Consider the following 17,162-nt stretch of genomic DNA (forward strand, 5'->3'; position numbering starts at 1 on the left):
CCAAACTGAATCCATGTAGTCACTACTGTTAATGGCTTGTGCATGCATGGATCTGCATTTTTTTCTTTCATCCTTTTGGAGTTTGCACAAACAAGGAAAAGCAGTTATGAATGATAGAATAAAAAGCTTGCACTAATGTAGTGGTCACACAGAGTTGATTGCATTCAGCTTGCATGACTCTCGGTGTTTGTCTGAAGCAGAATGTAGCTGCATTCTATGAACAATTACACAGAAGCCAAAGGCCTGGAGCATCATGCAACTTATTTTTACATAAATATGCATGGAACTGCAGGCTTGGATCCAAACTAGTACAACTCTGCTTTTTTATGTCACAATATAGTTCAGCACTTCAGGAACTGGGTGCAAAATAATCCAAGTTCTTCCTAATGAATTAGTATTAACATTTAAATATGACTTTGGACAGCAACACAATCTATTTGAATAATATATTATAAATTTCTATTAATTTTTCAATGCAAGTTGACTGTTTTCTTTCCCATGATTCCTCACAGCATCTTGCTTTGTTTTGAATTAAATCTGAGATACCATTTTTTAAAAAAGCAAATGACTAAAATGAGCACCAGAGAATAGAAAAGCGAATGTCAATTTTAAACATCCTGTTCTGCATAACGATACCAATAGTTGTAATAGTTTTCTTACAACATAATAATCTTTAAAATTACAAATCCATTACTTTTTCAAACAATCTACCCCTTTGAAAAAAAAAGAAAATGAAGTGCACACATAAACAAGTTTATATCACATAGAAATCTGAAGACTTCTCTTTAATGAGCTTGGCTACAGTTAATGTAGAAAATTTAAGCAGTGTAAGCTTTTAAACTTAAATCCAACTTCTAATCTCTGGTACTTTTTTGCTTGGTGTGTAAGTAAAACTTTCAGATTTACTGATATTTCCATTTAATTAATGCAGGACAATTAAGTAACCAACTGCCCATCTTACAGATTTGAAAGACAGAAAGAATTTATTAGTTTACAAATGTTACACTGTGCCAATTAGTTACTTTATAAAGTAAATGCAAATTGAAAAGCAATGTTTTCTCTACCAGATACAGAATCAAGAAAAGAGGACACTTATGTCTTTCTCATATAATCTGCAAACTCTTAATGGTCTATCACATAGCCAACACTTTGCTTAGAATGTCTGAAAAATAGTGATGCGTCTTCTTCCTCACCACAAAGCAGTTTTATGCAAATGCCATTCTGGGTACATCTCTTTCACATGGTATGGCAATTGTGTTGTAGGAAAGGCCCCCATTGTAATAAAGCACTTCAATGGATATTTATTTTGTTTTCATTTTCAGGTAAGCGAAATTACGGAATTTCATCCATTCTTAGTCGCTTAGGTGATGGTGGGTTTTGCAACAGGTCTTCAGATGGTGATGATCTCTCTGAAATATTGAAGAATTCAACATATGTTTTAGTGACTATTTAAAAAACCTGGATTGATGAATATCTATACTCCTTATTATGTTATCCCTGCATGGGCTGCTCAACCAAAAATAACAAATGAGTAGCATCAAAATATGACCAATGTAGATAAAATCAATTTACTTAGTTTATTAAGAAGGTATTGTCAAACAATTACTATCAACAATAAGATATTTTACCATGCTGAGTTGTATTTCTGGAAGAATCTGGAGTATCTGCCTTTAGAGGAATCAATGCAACTCTCCTAAGGAAGGACAAGAACAAAAACATGGCACAGTAGAAGACACGCAAATATGTCTAATTTTCCTCCTCCCTACTTTCCTTAGTGATGCCATCTCTCCTCCAACTATCCTTCCCCTTTCTCCTTGCTTCTTCTGACTCTTGATTCCCCTCTTAAGACTTAGTTCTTTGACCCATTCTACTGTATGCAAAGGCTCCCTTAGGGCAGTGGCAGGGTGGAGCCTGTAAATTGCAACATTGCAGATATCAAATTTCCTCTCCCAGAGGTCTTCTGTGACTATACATCCTGGCCCTGCCTTCCTGTCTTGGGGGAAGCAGTTTGGTGGTTACTGCTATCACAATCTACCTTCCAGGGGAATGCCTTTATCTCTTAACCCCAGCATCTGTTTGCCAAAACATTTCATATTCTGGAAGGCCACCTCAGAGCTATCATACCTGCCTGTTTATTTCTTGGTTCCAGACTGTAACATTAAGCTTACCTTGGTGATTTACTCCATGCTTGTAGAGTATTCAGTGTAATCCTCCTGGATTGGTTTACTTTAGATGTATGGCCTGATGGCTGCACAATTTTTTTGTCTTCGGAAGATGACATGGGGATGTTTTTAACCACTACAGGTGTGGAGAACAAGTCTTTACTATTGATTGGAGTGCATGTAGCTGATGGATCTCCAGACTTATTTAGACTGCCATCCACTGGTTTTGAAACTGGAGAGACAACACTTGGTGTCTGAGCTCTTTTAATTTTCTTTTCTGCTGTGTTAGGTGTTCTGATATTAACGACTGGCTTCTCTTTCAATGGGATTCCAAGTTCACCTTCTTCAAATGTCACAAAAGAACAATATCCATCGGTAGAAGAAATAGCAAGAAAGGATCCATCACTAGACCTGGCATTTATTTGTGGGAAATAAGTGGAAAAAAACTCAGTCCTGATTACTTTCAAGTAATAAAGTTATGCACATAAAACTTCAAAAAATTAATTGAATCTAGTTGATATTTGCAGCCAAGTGATCCATTCAGAATGAAAGCAAAAGTGGATTATAGTTAACTTCAAAATTAAAATATATGCTGTCACTTGAGCATATATTTCTGATGGAATTCTGATGGCAGTTTTTTAAAATAAACTAAAACAGCCAACATTATAGTGGAACTGATATGACCCTGGGTCTATTTGATGTTTGCCATAGCAGTTTCTGATACTCTGAAGTTTCATATTAAATAGTTCTGTTTCTTTTTTCTTTTGTTTTTATTTATGTGTATTCTGGTTTTTTTTTTAATTTGTGTTGAAATAGTTATAATGTTTGACACACAGGCCATAAAATACACTGCTATGAAGAGTCAAAGGAAAATTCCCACACTCATAAACCAGTCTAATGTATTAGATCTATTTATAAAACAAACGATTTCCTATTGTTGAAGGCAGGTGATACCTTTTCAAAATAATTCCAAAGTTTTACTAAAACTGTCAAAAATGGTTAAAAACAGAAAGATCATATTATCATATTTATCTGATAGGAAATTAGTCCCCCCCCCATAATTATCTGAAAGGTGTCGTATTACACTGATTGATAAAAACAGACATTGTTGAAGATCAAAGCATGAGCAAGAATTGCAAGTAACTTCAGAGTTTACTGCTGAAAAGCCTGGAGGCCTTGAAGATTAGCCTGAAGATTAGCAATGAGGGGCTGCTTGCCTAATGAATTTTAATCCTTTGTGTAATGCCTAAACCAGGATTCTGTCATCTTTTTTCCCATCCAGTTAACATCTTGCTTTCATCTCAACTTCCAATTTTCTTTTCCCTTTACCCCATGCAGCCTCTCATCATGCCTCAATTTTCTTCTTTTCTGTTGTTTCTGCTGGAAAGACGGAAGAAAAATGTATGGATGTTCCAGTGCTTCTGTGTTTCTGCATGTGTGAGTGGTTTGATGCAAATAGAATGTATCTGCATATACGGGTCAGTTTATAAATAGGATATATTTAACAGGCAGCTAACCTGAACAGTTATTAATTCAATATTTTTTTGTACCTGTTCTGTCTGTTTCCAAAATGTCACTTCTGGAAAGTATGTATATAAACATACATAAAAACACATATATACTGTATGAGTGTGTCACATCAACATTTCTTGGGGTGGAGAAGGAAACTGTCAGGATTTGTTTCAGCTGGAATTGGCAGTGCTAATCTGACATGGTGGGGAATCTGGGGATCCCAAGTTAAGGTTATCTTTTTTCAGTTAAATATGATATTTAAAGCCAAAGCCATCCTGAAGTCATACTAGCATTGTTTAATCTGTCCAAGAACAACCTATTTATAAAAGTAATAAATTAACTTTTCTTATGTTTGTCTCTCTTACATATACATGCACCCTTGGCAATATTCAGCAGTACTTTATCAGACTGTGAAATTAGACAACATTTTTCTTGTTCGTTTGGAAGAACTTGGAAGAAAAGTAGTAAGATACTCAACAGGACTGAGTGTGCAAACTAAGACATAGATTTTTCCTATGTGTTTGATTAGTAATTGAAGAAAGTCCAGGCTATTGCTACAAGATATCAAATACAGAAATTACCTACCATGAAATGTCACTCAGAGTATGATAATGTATGTTAGATACATAACCAAAAGGAAAGGTTTGCTGTGTGTCATAGAAGAGCACAGAATCTTCTGAAGCAACAGCAAAAACCAACCGATAAGGCAGATTTGTTAGACCAATCTTCTGGGAAGTTTCTTCTAAAATAATCAAGAATATTTGTTATAAAAATCATACATTATTGACTAATTGTAATTTATTGCAGGATTCTCTCTTATATTTAAAAATACGATTAAATATAGAATTGGATTAAAGATCATTGAGTAGGGAGCACTCAGGTTTAACCTCCTATTCAGTGTAGTATTTGAAAACTTTCTCTGAATATTACTATCAGAAATGGAAAATAATTTACTGGCCCTGAAAAACTGAAAGAATATTAAATTCTAACAACTTTTCCCATATGTATTAAAAAATAAATGCAATGATTTCCCACTAAAGGTACAGAATAAGTCATAGCACAATATAACTTTGTAGCATATTGTTTAACCATCATAATGTATTTGTTTTACCTGTTTTTATTGGTTACAATAACTACTTGTAACATTTTAACTTTAAATATTCTTTTAAGGTAAACTAATGAAGATTTCAGGGGTTGGTAATGAAACAGCATTAAAACCAGTAACAGTATATAGCAGAGAGCTGGAGATGACAAATAAGATTTGTGGTTTTGCATTATACAAGATGAAGATGTAGAACAGAATAATCATTAATTTAATTATACTTAATTTATTTTTTAATATACCTGAAATACAAAGTTTTGTGTAACAGATTCAAAATACCTTTGTTACGTGCTGATCTTAGTTCAAAGTAGACTGGGCAGCAACGAACTGCTAAGGTTGCCTTCCCAGGACAAGGTAGATGAGCAATAGGTCTAAAAAGTAACAGCAGGTTTTTAAAAATAAAAAGAGGAATTGCATAACACATTTAACGTTTAAATAAATATGGAGTTAATTCAGACTCTAACCTTTTCAGATTTTTTCTGGAGAAGACATAAGTAGTGTTCATTACATTTTCGCCTGATTCCACACAGCCTGCTGAGAATATGAAAACAGTGCCAAAATGTCAGTTTTACAATTACAGATGATGTCGGATAATACCAAGTATACTTAACATTGCCAATTTAAACAATTTGTATGTTTACATTTGCGACAAATGTACATGGCCCATACTAAAGTTTTGCCCTGCTGTATAATTGAAAAGAGCCTAATTTCTAATATGGACTCACTAACATACTTGCATATATTGACGTTATATTTAAAGTGGTTTGTGACACATGACAACAGTTGGAAATGCCCATCTTTGACCATGCGTCTTCTTCTAAGGGACAGGTTAAAAGAGCTTCATTAGAGGCACATTATTGAGAAAATACCTCTTCATTATGAAAGCAATTCATTCATAATTCGTTACTACAAAAAATTCATATCCCCTAACCTAGGAGATGATAGCAATAGAATATGCTGTTTTTAAAAGATACAAAGGAAAACAGTCATATTCCTGATTCCAGGCACAACAAGAATTCAAGAGGAAGAGGTGAGGAAAACATGAATGCAAGGTATTTTGCATTAAACTGTAGCCTTTACATGCTATGTATTCAGTCATATATTCTGAATTTTAGATTGCTTAACATCTTCTGTGACTGAGATTTCATTCATTCTTCTGACAGATTTCCAATTCTGAAAACTGAAGCTCTACAGGAATGCAAATATTTCTCTACATTTCCCTATTAGTTCTTTTGTACAGGAACTGTAGTAATCCAATGCTGTGGATAAGTCTTTACGAATAAATAATAGCAATATCTTGCTTTACTGCATTCATTATTCTAAAATAACACTTTCTTTTCAGGATTTTTTCTCCTTTTCAAATGTTTTCAACATTAGGAGGGAGAGAATCTGGATAATGTTTTAAATAGAGATGACTTTCTTCTTTCAAAGACCAAAATATTCTGCTTTTCATTAAAACAAAGGAAAAAACGCAACTTGATTTAGTTGGGAAGGACAACTTGATATAAATGGGATGACATTTCCAGTCCAGCAAATACTTAATGGTGACTTAAGGAACTTAAGTCGGAGAGTAATTTTTTGAAAAAGTTTAGGCAACACATATGGAGCTTTTCCCTAGTTTAATTTCCATAACAGCCACTCCGTGAGTTAGATTTATTGTCAGGATTTATTGCCAAGTCAACCAGTGAACCTGGTCTTCTCAGCCCAATGCATTAGTACTCCTTTGCACTTTAGAACTCCTCAAGAGGAATGTAAATACTTTTTTTTTTTGCATATTTGGGAGTTGAGGAATTAGAGCAAAATCCAATCCCTCCAAAATATTTGCAACAGTTGTGATTTTACTGTAAACCGCCCAGAGTCCCCTTTTTGGGAGAGATGGGCAGTGATAGAAATTTGAAAAACAAACAAACAAACAAATAAATAAATTTGGAATGCAGCCCTTGACAACAGAAGTTGTTCCCTGATCTAGAGCAATCGAAATAACAGTAAACCCCAATATGTCTCACAGTACATACTAACATGTATGGACAGTTTTTTTCCAAAATGCTCAGAGACCCTTCTCCTCTGCTGGGCTATGCAAGATAACTAAAGTAAAACTGCCTACCAGGAACAAGAAGTAGAGAACCATCAGGAGTAAAAGTCAGTCTCCGGAAAAAGGATTTCATGCTGTCATCGTGAAACATTCGATAGCTTTTCACCTAAAATTTTTGACAATGATAAAGAAGTTTTACTTATTACCAATTACTGCACGAATGAACACAGTGATTTTGGATCCCTTTATTCAGAAAACCATAGCCTAGTTTATAGAGGGAAGGCAACCTGTGATCACAATCTGTTACTAAATTCCAATTCTACCAAAGGGGCTTGCAATCCAGTAGTATCTGGAGGGTTGGTTACAAAAATAATGTCTTAATCTTTAAGAAATTATCCTTTTATACGTGCATCTATGCATCTTTGAGTTATGCCTACTGAATCTATACAGGTACCTTGTCAGATGAGAAAACAGGATAGAAATAAAATAAGCAACAACTATAAAAATCTGATTTAGAACTTACTCAATGCTTGAACTTCCTGTTTTTGGTATTTTTTAAGTTGATTTAGCTCTATGGATAATTTTGTGTATTAAAATATTTCAAAATGAAGCAAATCCTGTTTACCAATTCTGGGACTGTCACATTTAGAATTTTAAGAATGTGTTTGGGCACTCTCACAAGATGGCTGCAGGGAGGTCTTGCTATTCACAAAATTAAAAGCACCAATATACTAGAATGCTTACTTCTGCTCTTACACCCCTGACTACCCCCCTCTCCCATTTTTTGTTTATTTTTATGGGAAGATAGGCACACTTTCGAACAAAGTATTGGACTAGAGCTGCTCAGTTTTATTTTTTGAGAAAGCTTATTAGCTCATATGGTGACTAAAGGTACTCTTGGAAATAAAGATAATTCTGGTGTAGTTTTATAGCATACCAGCTTCTTTTAATTAAAATAATCTTTAAAGATGTAAATAGATGTGGAAACTTGGTAGGTTCCAACGAAAGGTATCTGAAGGCCCAAAGGCATCTGCAAGAGTCATGCTAGGGAACCCAGTTGTGAAGCGATGGTACAAGAGGGATTTTTAGTATGTTTGCTACACCTATTATTAGCTTCTAAGAAAATTGTGTGAAACAATTTTGAATCGAATATGGTCCATCATGTACTTCTGATACCTTACTCATTATATATGCTGATCCCATATCTAGCTATAAGTGTGATAATGACAGACATCGTCTCTAAGAGTTCAGAGCATCATAGGACTGGAAGGAACTTTAGAGTGCTCTAGCTCAATATCTGCCCAGGGTAGGAAGTCTCAACCATCCCAGATAAATGGCTGTCGAACATTTGTTTGAAAACCTCCAGTGATCGAGTCCCCATAACAACAGAAGGCAGGCTGTTCCACTGCTTAATAGCTCTTGCAATCAAGAAATTACTCCTTATTGAGTTTGGATGCCTCTCTGTACAGCTTCCAACCATTGGTTATGGTCCTTCACCCATGGGTCTGCCAGGATATACAGATCCTTCTTACAAGCACTACCACTGAGCCAGGTGCTACCTGCCTTGTAGCTGTGCATCTGATTTTTCCTGCCTAAGTGCAGAACCCTATATTTCTCACTACCACATTGCATTTTTGTTGAAAAAGGCAAAATGTTCAAGTCTCTCAAAATCCTTTTGAACTTCGAGCCTGTTTTCTGAGGTGTTACCAATCACCATCAGCTGTATGACATCTGCAAATCTGCTGAACATCCCTTCTGTCCCCTTCTCTAAGTTATTTATAAAAATGTTGTGCACCGGGCCCAGGACAGAACTCTGAGGTACCCTATTGCCTGACTCTTTCCATATAAACTAAGATCCATTAAGGACACATGATGAGAAAAGTTGTTCAATCAACTCTGAATCCATCTGGCAATGGGACCATCCATCCCACACTGTTCCATTTTATTAAGAAGGAAGCTACGGCCAACTTTATCAAACGCAGCGTGCATTTGAAGTATAGTTCACAGCATTCCCTAGGTCTGCTAATCTAGTCATTTTGTCAAAAAAAGCAGTAAGATTAGTCTGGCACAATCTATTTTTAACAAACCCATGCTGGCTTCTAATAATGATCTTGATCCTTTCTAAGCATTTACAAAGCCACAACTTGATTATGTTTTTCTAATATTTTCCCAGGTATTAATGTCAAGCTGATTGGTCTGCAGTTTTCTAAGTCTATTTTTTTTTTGCCTTTTAAAAAGATTACAACAACATCAGCTCATTTCCAATCTTCTGACAATTCCCCTGCACTCCAAGAGTTCTCAAAGATTACATTTAGTAGTCCTGAGGTCACATTCACCAGTTCCTTTAGCATCCTGAGATGTAATCCATCTGGCCCCAGTAACCTGAATTCATTCAAAATAGCTTGGTGTTCTCTCACCATGTCCTTGCCCAGTTGGAATGGGTTAGAACTAGAGGCTTTTTTCAGAAAGCTGCACTACTATCTGAACGAGGGCAACAATGTAGCACAGAAGACAGAGTAGACCTAGTCTTTGAAAAATCTAGTTCCTTCTTGGTCTCCCCACTTCTGCTTTCTTTGGGGACTGTAAGGCCAAAAATGAAGGGCAGAACCTGTTAGATTATAAGCAATGATGAAAACTTTCTGCAAGTATATATTTTCAGTGATAAAGACTATGAGTACATTGATAAACACTTCAGAACTATAGCTAGAAAGAATTTTAAGTAATTCTGACCTCTCCTTCGGATCCTCCTCCTGATAGCATTTTAGTAACATTGAATGCCACTCTCTTGGTCTGTGTGTTATACACTCTCAGTATCCTATATAAAAGGAAAGTCTTAATTACAAACATTGAACTAACAAATTGCAAGGTTATGTGTTCTAAAACTTTTCTAGAAAAAATGGTTCTAACAATTTCAATTTTTTACAGTTAGGGTTGTACATTGATTTGGATTTGATTTGGAAGGATGTGCAGAAGCATAAACATAGCACTAGTCTATGACTCATTAAAACAGGGTCATGTTTCTAGGCTCACATGGCTGTGATGGAAGCTTGCCTCCAGCAATTGCATAATCCTGAAAAAAGACAAAGTTGTTTTAATGAGTTGGAGATAGTTCCTGTGCATCTTGAAGTATCTCTGCTAAATCAAAACTAAAGCACTGTGCAACCCTAATAGCTACAATACCACTCTACCACTGGTCTGAATGAAATTATTCAAAGCAATTTTTGTTTGAGAACAAGATAATCGTACAATAATATTTAAAGGGAATTGATGCGTAAGATTACTCTATTATATCTGATAGTTATTTCTATCACGGGGAAATAATTTCTCACTATAAAGCATTTGGAGAGCATTTATGGATCTGGTAAACATAAAACACTGATGTGGGGGGAGAGGTGTCAGAAAAGCTTTACATCCTTCTGACCCACAGCTCATCACAGTATGCCTCCATGTAAAACTTTTTTTAAAAATATCAGAAAAGAACCTAACTTTAGTGGTATGTGGCAGTGGTATAAAACAAAAATTCCTGTGGCCATTAGTCTACCTTATTATGAACTATTAGGAATATTGCCTAAATGTTGTAAACATTTTTAAACAATACAAAAAACAGTAAAAACAACAATCTCATACTCCAAGCAGTAAAAACTTACCTATCACAACTAAGAGTTGCAATATACTGTCCTACAGGGTCCCATGTAACTCCTTGCACATAACTTTTGTGTTCATTAAAAATAGAAACCTTTTGCCCTAGAAACAATACTAAGTTAATTAATTTTCAAAATAGTGAAACAAATAATTATATCTATAGCAGTTTCATGTCCATGTTTCCAACCCGATAATTTTTCTTTCGATTTTAGAAACCAACAATTAGAGAAATAAGCACAGTAAATAACTACATACTTATGCAATAAAAATCAATATACACATGCTGTTTCAGGATAAAGGAAGGCAGTATTTTGGTAAATCAGTTTTAAGCCAAGGTGTAAGAATTTGTAAAATATGTGGCATTTTTATCACAAGCAATTAAATTGCACATTTCTGTAAGTGCTAAAGATGAGAGTCAACAATCTAATAATTATTTAATTTTGAAACGCTGATTGGTTGCAGATCTGATTTTCTTAACGCTAATATTTATTTCCTGCTGCTTCTAGCATATTATCCAGAAAGAATTACAAATGTTCAAAAATAAAATAAAAAAAGAAAGGAAACCATGAGCAAATGTCCCTTTTAATGTGTTCTGAAATCTTTTAGCAAGAAACATTCCTTTCTAGAGTGGTGCACTATACCATTGGCACGCAGTCCACTTACAAATCTAATTCTGAGTTAATGTTATGTGGCATGGATATTAGATCTGTGTATTTTGACAAAATATTTGGCTTGTAATTGAACCCCTGTTCTGGATTCACACAGCAAAGAGATAAAACTGCCACAACTACCTGAAGGCTTGGGGTGGCTGCTTCATTGCTTTTCCAGGGTTATTTGGGCAAACGTGCATGCTTACAGCAGATATTCCACTGCCAGGGATAGCTGGTGAAGGTGGCTCCAGGGCATGCAAAGATATACCTGGAAGCCCTTCAGAAGGTTGTGAACCAGCTGTCCCAAGCCATCAAACCCTATGACTGCAGATCATGTTGCAGATCCAGCATATTGCAGAGTGCCTTGTCAAGGGATCTATGCTGCCTAACAGGCAAGATTTGTTCTCATAAGTATGACAGAAATGAAATAGACATGCAGTTTTATTTTATAACATTATTTTCCAATTTGTAGACAACTGTTACTGCTATTATAAAGATACTTCCTAACTTTCACTCTAACCATTTCAACATACAAATATAGGCAGACCAGAATCCTTCCTTTTCTATTGGTACATTAGGTGAGTAAATCAATTAGCATGCCACTGCTTTAAATGTAAAGGAAATTGTGTACGTATCTGACCCACCACTTTGCCTTTTGGACTATGATGTAAGAGGTTGTAATGATATTTAAAAGTATATATAGATTTCAACACACATTTATTCAAAGCATGTGAATTGATGGTTGTTATAAATTATTTCATAGCATATTTCTTCATGCAGCTTGAGCTTTAACAATTACCTTTACTGACATCCCATAATATAGCTGTGTTGTCAACTGAGGCAGATGCCATATAATTTCCATCAGGAGTCCAGCAAATATCATATACATCTTCTAAGTGACCTCTTAAATGAAGCACAGTAAAATGGAACTGATAAAGAGGAAGACAGTTATTAAGGGTATAATAATTTTGCTAAATATTCCAGCTAACTCATAAAATAGAGTTCAAATACACAAGTAAACCAGTCTTATATTGTTATAATTTTGTCATATTAGCAGCTTTGGTTCAAGGTACTATTTCATTCAGCAAAATTTCAATAAAAGCTAAGAAAGCTACCTTAAAGTTTTGATTACTGTCCAGTTTTCTTTGTTCAGCTGGTTATCGTCGTCATCATCCTGAAATGCAACTGCTTCTAACTCCTTGTTGTCATTCAACTTCCATAACAAAATTGCAGCATCTGTGAAGGTTAATTTCACTGAAAAATCTTTTGCAATTAAATTTTCCAACAATTATCTTAATATGACATGGTATTACAAGATTTGTTGTTGTTGTTCCTTCGAGTCAGATTTTGACTCCTGGCAACTGCCTGGACAAGTCCTTGCAGTTTTCTTGGCAGGTTTTTCAGAAGTGGTTTGCCACTGCCTGCTTCCTAGGGCTGAGAGAGAGTGACCGGCCCAAGGCCACCCAGCTGGCTTTGTGACTAAGGCAAGACTAGAACTCACGGCCTCCTGGTTTCTAGCCTGGTACCTTAACCACTACACCAAACTGGCTCTTTATTGTAAGAGTAGCCACTAGAGAACTAGAGTTAAGCATGGATGGAATTGCAATATATCTGGAGTAAAGCCTGCTGCATTTAATGGGACCTATTTCTGTATAAATATATATAACTGAACTGAACAACATACATCCCTCATCACTAAGCACATTACATCACTATAACTATTTTAAATCTTAATAGCTATTAAAAAGTGTGTAAAATCGGGGTTTCTTTGGTTACTTCTGGGCTTTAGTTTAAATTTTGAGAACTGTAACATTCAGATGACTTATCTTCTCATTACATCAATGGTACTATGAAGATTGCAGTAGAAAATTGTTTCCACAACTGAGTACCTTATACAACAATTATCAAATACAGGAAAAATTATATACAAATTAAGAGTAAGATTAGTATTATTAGCAGTTATTTAATGTACAGGCATTATTACTTGTACTATTGTAATATCCATTTCTCTGAATAACTTGGTAACTTTATTATATTATTCTTAATGTTAAATGAAAGATATATTTTGTCTTTTAAGAGATTCTCAAATTGAAAATAACTATAGATGCCCTACATGAAATGCTACTGAGTTGTAAAGGTAAAGGTAAAGGTTTCCCTTGACGTAAAGTCCAGTCGAATCCGACTCTAGGGGGCGGTGCTCATCTCCGTTTCTAAGCCTTGGAGCCGGCGTTGTCATAGACACTTCCGGGTCATGTGGCCAGCATGACGACTTGGAACGCCGTTACCTTCCCGCCGAAGCGGTACCTATTGATCTACTCACATTTGCATGTTTTCGAACTGCTAGGTGAGCAGGAGCTGGGATTAACAACGGGAGCTCACCCCGCTGCGCGGTTTCGAACCGCCGACCTTCCGATCGACAGCTCAGCGGTTTAACCCGCAGCGCCACCGCGTCCCTGAGTTGTAGGTGTTCCTTTATAAATAAGTATAAATAGGTACAATAAACACACTTAATTTCTTACTAAATGTTAAGAAATTTAAAATCAAGCCTTCAGTGCTAACTTTACACATACCATCACCACCAGATGCTAGAATTTCACCACTGGGAGCAAAACGTACAACATTCACAGCTTTGGTATGACGAGCTAAATTGGACAAGAATTCCACAATTGCTTTCCCATCTGGTCCTTTTTCTACCTTCCATATCTGGTTATAAAAACACAACATCCACAGCAAAAATACAAGATTAACTAAAACACTGAAAATTGCAAAGAAATCCCAATGATAACATGGTTTGAAAGGTAGATGTCATATATGAATGCTACAATAAAACATTTTCATGATCAATTTGAATATACATACAAAAATAATTGTTGTTCTACGGCCATCGAAAGCCCAAACTTCTAAATCATTAAGAAGCCTTTTTAAAAATACATATTCAAAACCATTCAGTTCCAGAAATAACAGTTCTCATATTGCAAGAGAAAATGTAAACAATATAGCAATATCATCAATGCTTAACTCACACGAACAGTTGTGTCTACTCCAGCTGAGGCCAGTCTATTGATTTTACCATCAGTTCCATGCTGGAAATCTAAGCTGTACACTGGCTCTTTGTTGTGCCATGCAATTTCACAAGTGATTACTTTCATTCTGTATAAAGCAGATAAAGAGGTTTGAAGACATGATTATTTTGATGAAACTTAGTATTCCCTAATGCGTGGCTATCATTGTATGAAACACAAAGCAGACCTATCATTCTGAAAAATATAGCCTAAACAATGGAAAAGGTGGCAAGAATACACAGAAGACCTGTATAGGAAGGATAACAATATCGGGGATAGCTTTGACGGTGTGGTCAGTGAGCTAGAGCCAGACATCCTGAAGAGTGTTGAATGGGCCTTAAGAAGCATTGCTAACAACAAGGCAGCAGGAGATGACAGCATCCCAGCTGAACTGTTCAAAATCTTGCAAGATGATGCTATCAAGGTAATGCATGCTATATGCCAGCAAATTTGGAAAACACAACAATGGCCATCAGATTGGAAAAAATCAACTTATATCCCCATATCAAAAAAGGGGAACACTAAAGAATGTTCAAACTATCGAACAGTGGCACTCATTTCACATGCCAGTAAGGTAATGCTCAAGATCCTGCAAGGGAGACTTCAGCAGTTCATGGAGCGAGAATTGCCAGATGTACAAGCTGGGTTTAGAAAAGGCAGAGGAACCAGGGACCAAATTGCCAATATCCGCTGGATAATTTAAAAAGCCAGGGAGTTTCAGAAAAACATCTATTTCTGTTTTATTGACTATTCTAAAGCCTTTGACTGTGTGGACCATAACAAATTGTGGCAAGTTCTTAGTGGTATGGGGATACCAAGTCATCTTGTCTGCCTCCGGAGGAATCTGTATAACAACCAAATAGCAATGGTAAGAACAAACCACGGAACAATGGACTGGTTTAAGATTGGGAAAGGAGTACAGCAGGGCTGTATACTCTCACCCTACCTATTCAACTTGTACGCAGAACACATCATGCGACATGCTGGGCTTGAGGAATCCAAGGCTGGAGTTAAAATTGCTGGAAGAAACATTAACAATCTCAGATATACAGATGATGCCACTTTGATGGCTGAAAGCGAAGAGGAACTGAGGAGCCTTATGATGAAGGTGAAAGAAGAAAGTGCAAAAGCTGGCTTGCAGCTAAACCTCAAAAAAAAAAACAAGATTATGGCAACCAGCTTGATTGATAACTGGCAAATAGAGGGAGAAAACAGAGAGGCAGTGAAAGACTTTTTATTTCTAGGTGCAAAGATTACTGCAGATGCTGACTGCAGTCAGGAAATCAGAAGATATTTAATCCTTGGGAGAAGAGCAATGACAAATCTCAATAAAATAGTTAAGAGCAGAGACATCATGCTGACAACAAAGGTCCGCATAGTTAAAGCAATGGTATTCCCCGTAGTAACATATGGCTGTGAGAGCTGGAAGGAAGGAACCATAAGGAAGGCTGAGAGAAGGAAGATAGATGCTTTTGAGCTGTGGTGTTGGAGGAAAATTCTGAGAGTGCCTTGGACTCCAAGAAGATCAAACCAGTCCATACTCCAGGAAATAAGGCCAGACTGCTCACTTCAGGGAATGATATTAAAGGCAAAAGTGAAGGATGCCGTATTCTTACTTCCCAAACTAAATTAGCAAGCTCCTCACTCAACTCATTCATTTCTCTATTTCAACGCTCCCTTTAAATCCTGTAGCCAAGTGCTATTTGTGTGTCAACATATTACCTTGCTTTTTTGTAAGCTATAAGGAAGGGCAGTGACTGCCCAGAGAATTACTTTCTTGCACTATTTACCGGGAAGGGATTCTATCTAACCTAAAATAAACCTTCGGTTCTCCACATCTTAACCCTCGCTAGGAAGCAGAGCGCATCCATTTTTGTCCAGAAAAAGGGAAAACTTCCCCCGAACCTACCGACGCAGCACAACCCAGGGACGCATTCCGTTGTGACAATTTCCGAATACGTGTTTCCCTCCCGCTATGCCCAAGCCGCTTTTCCGCCCCTTCTCCCTCACTAGCACGAGATCCATTCCTTCGGACTCCTGTCCCATAGTTTTGCTTCCGTGTCTGCCATTTCGCGCCCCCACCCCGTCATACCTGCAAGAAGAATCAGCACAGAAGCCCGGTTGCAACTCAAAACTAATTCAGGTTCCCGCGCTCGCGTCTGCGCATTAGAGTCATCGTCCCGCAGGAAGAACCGGTTGCCCGTTGGCTTTCCTGGTTATGGGGTCGAAAAGGCGCCACCTAGCGTCCGGAACACGCCCGGCTTTTTCTGTCTATCTGCTTTCTTTCTTGATAACTTTTATTCAGCTTCCCATGGCTGAAAGGCTTTCCTAGTTAGCCTGTTGCAGCAAAATATACTGTACAGAGTTGTGCGCTTTATTATAAATTGATATCGAGCTATTTTGAAATTTACGTGTTGTTAGTCTATGACTTGGAGCACAGCAGCCCCAAGAAAGAGCTTTTCCAAGTGGACGCCACTCTTTAAACCAGAGCCCAAACAAGTCTTTGCGAGAGAAGTATTCTAAAGGCCTTCTCAGTAGCGGGTCCGCGCTTGGAATCCGCTTCTCGGAGAATTTCACGCTGTCTTGAGTAGTCTTCGAAGGAAGAGAGAGAAGAAACTAGGTATCCAAAAGCGGGATTGGCCGTCCCATTTTTAACGAAACATTCACGTCACACATTCAAACTATAAATTTCCTTGTATCCTATCGCATTGGCTATACTACCCGGAAGTTAAAGTTTTAGACCTGATTCGGTGGTCGTGTTTTATTTTTTGAAACAAAAATATAATCTGATTCCTATCAAACTCACCTCTGTGGCTCAGGCAGGTTACAGCTTTGATGGATTATGTATTGCCAGTGTGTTTTAAGAACAATGTACCCTGGCTAAAACACAAAGTTTAAACATTAACATTTAAAGTTCTTCTACTTGACTCAGTTTGTGCATTTGAACTCTTAGGGCTCCAACTTTGGGCACCAAAGGCAACCAGGCAGTTTTATTCAATT

General features: G+C 36.8%; 1 protein-coding gene across 3 annotated transcripts; it reads right to left on the reverse strand.

The window, feature by feature from the left end:
• Positions 1-673: 673 nt before the first annotated feature.
• Positions 674-16,340, reverse strand: CHAF1B (chromatin assembly factor 1 subunit B). 3 transcript variants are annotated; one of them, XM_063305376.1, is made up of 14 exons: positions 16,255-16,340; positions 14,124-14,250; positions 13,671-13,803; positions 12,216-12,336; positions 11,900-12,003; positions 10,456-10,552; positions 9,539-9,623; positions 6,881-6,974; positions 5,241-5,310; positions 5,056-5,147; positions 4,260-4,416; positions 2,169-2,573; positions 1,629-1,693; positions 674-1,409 (listed from the first exon to the last, which is right to left on the reverse strand). In XM_063305376.1, exons 2-14 carry the CDS (start codon positions 14,247-14,249, stop codon positions 1,333-1,335), a joined length of 1,626 nt encoding a protein of 541 aa, XP_063161446.1. In that variant the 5' UTR covers position 14,250; positions 16,255-16,340; the 3' UTR covers positions 674-1,332. The 3 variants fall into 3 exon arrangements, with proteins under 3 accessions (XP_063161446.1, XP_063161445.1, XP_063161444.1); XM_063305375.1 differs by lacking the exon at positions 16,255-16,340 and adding an exon at positions 16,072-16,137 and having other exon boundaries at positions 5,241-5,307; XM_063305374.1 differs by lacking the exon at positions 16,255-16,340 and adding an exon at positions 16,072-16,137.
• Positions 16,341-17,162: the final 822 nt, after the last annotated feature.

This window comes from Candoia aspera, chromosome 5 (genome assembly GCF_035149785.1).
Source record: "Candoia aspera isolate rCanAsp1 chromosome 5, rCanAsp1.hap2, whole genome shotgun sequence".
Taxonomy (NCBI): domain Eukaryota; kingdom Metazoa; phylum Chordata; class Lepidosauria; order Squamata; family Boidae; genus Candoia; species Candoia aspera.

Excerpts from the sequence above, each read along its gene's own strand:
- CHAF1B (XM_063305374.1), bottom strand. The coding sequence starts at position 16,097 with ATGCGTCCCTGGGTTGTGCTGCGTCG. Across the intron at positions 2,574-4,259 it reads ACTCTGAGTGACATTTCATG|GTCTAGTGATGGATCCTTTC; the intron begins GTAGGTAATTTC and ends AATAAATGCCAG. Across the intron at positions 1,694-2,168 it reads GCATGGAGTAAATCACCAAG|GAGAGTTGCATTGATTCCTC; the intron begins GTAAGCTTAATG and ends GTCCTTCCTTAG.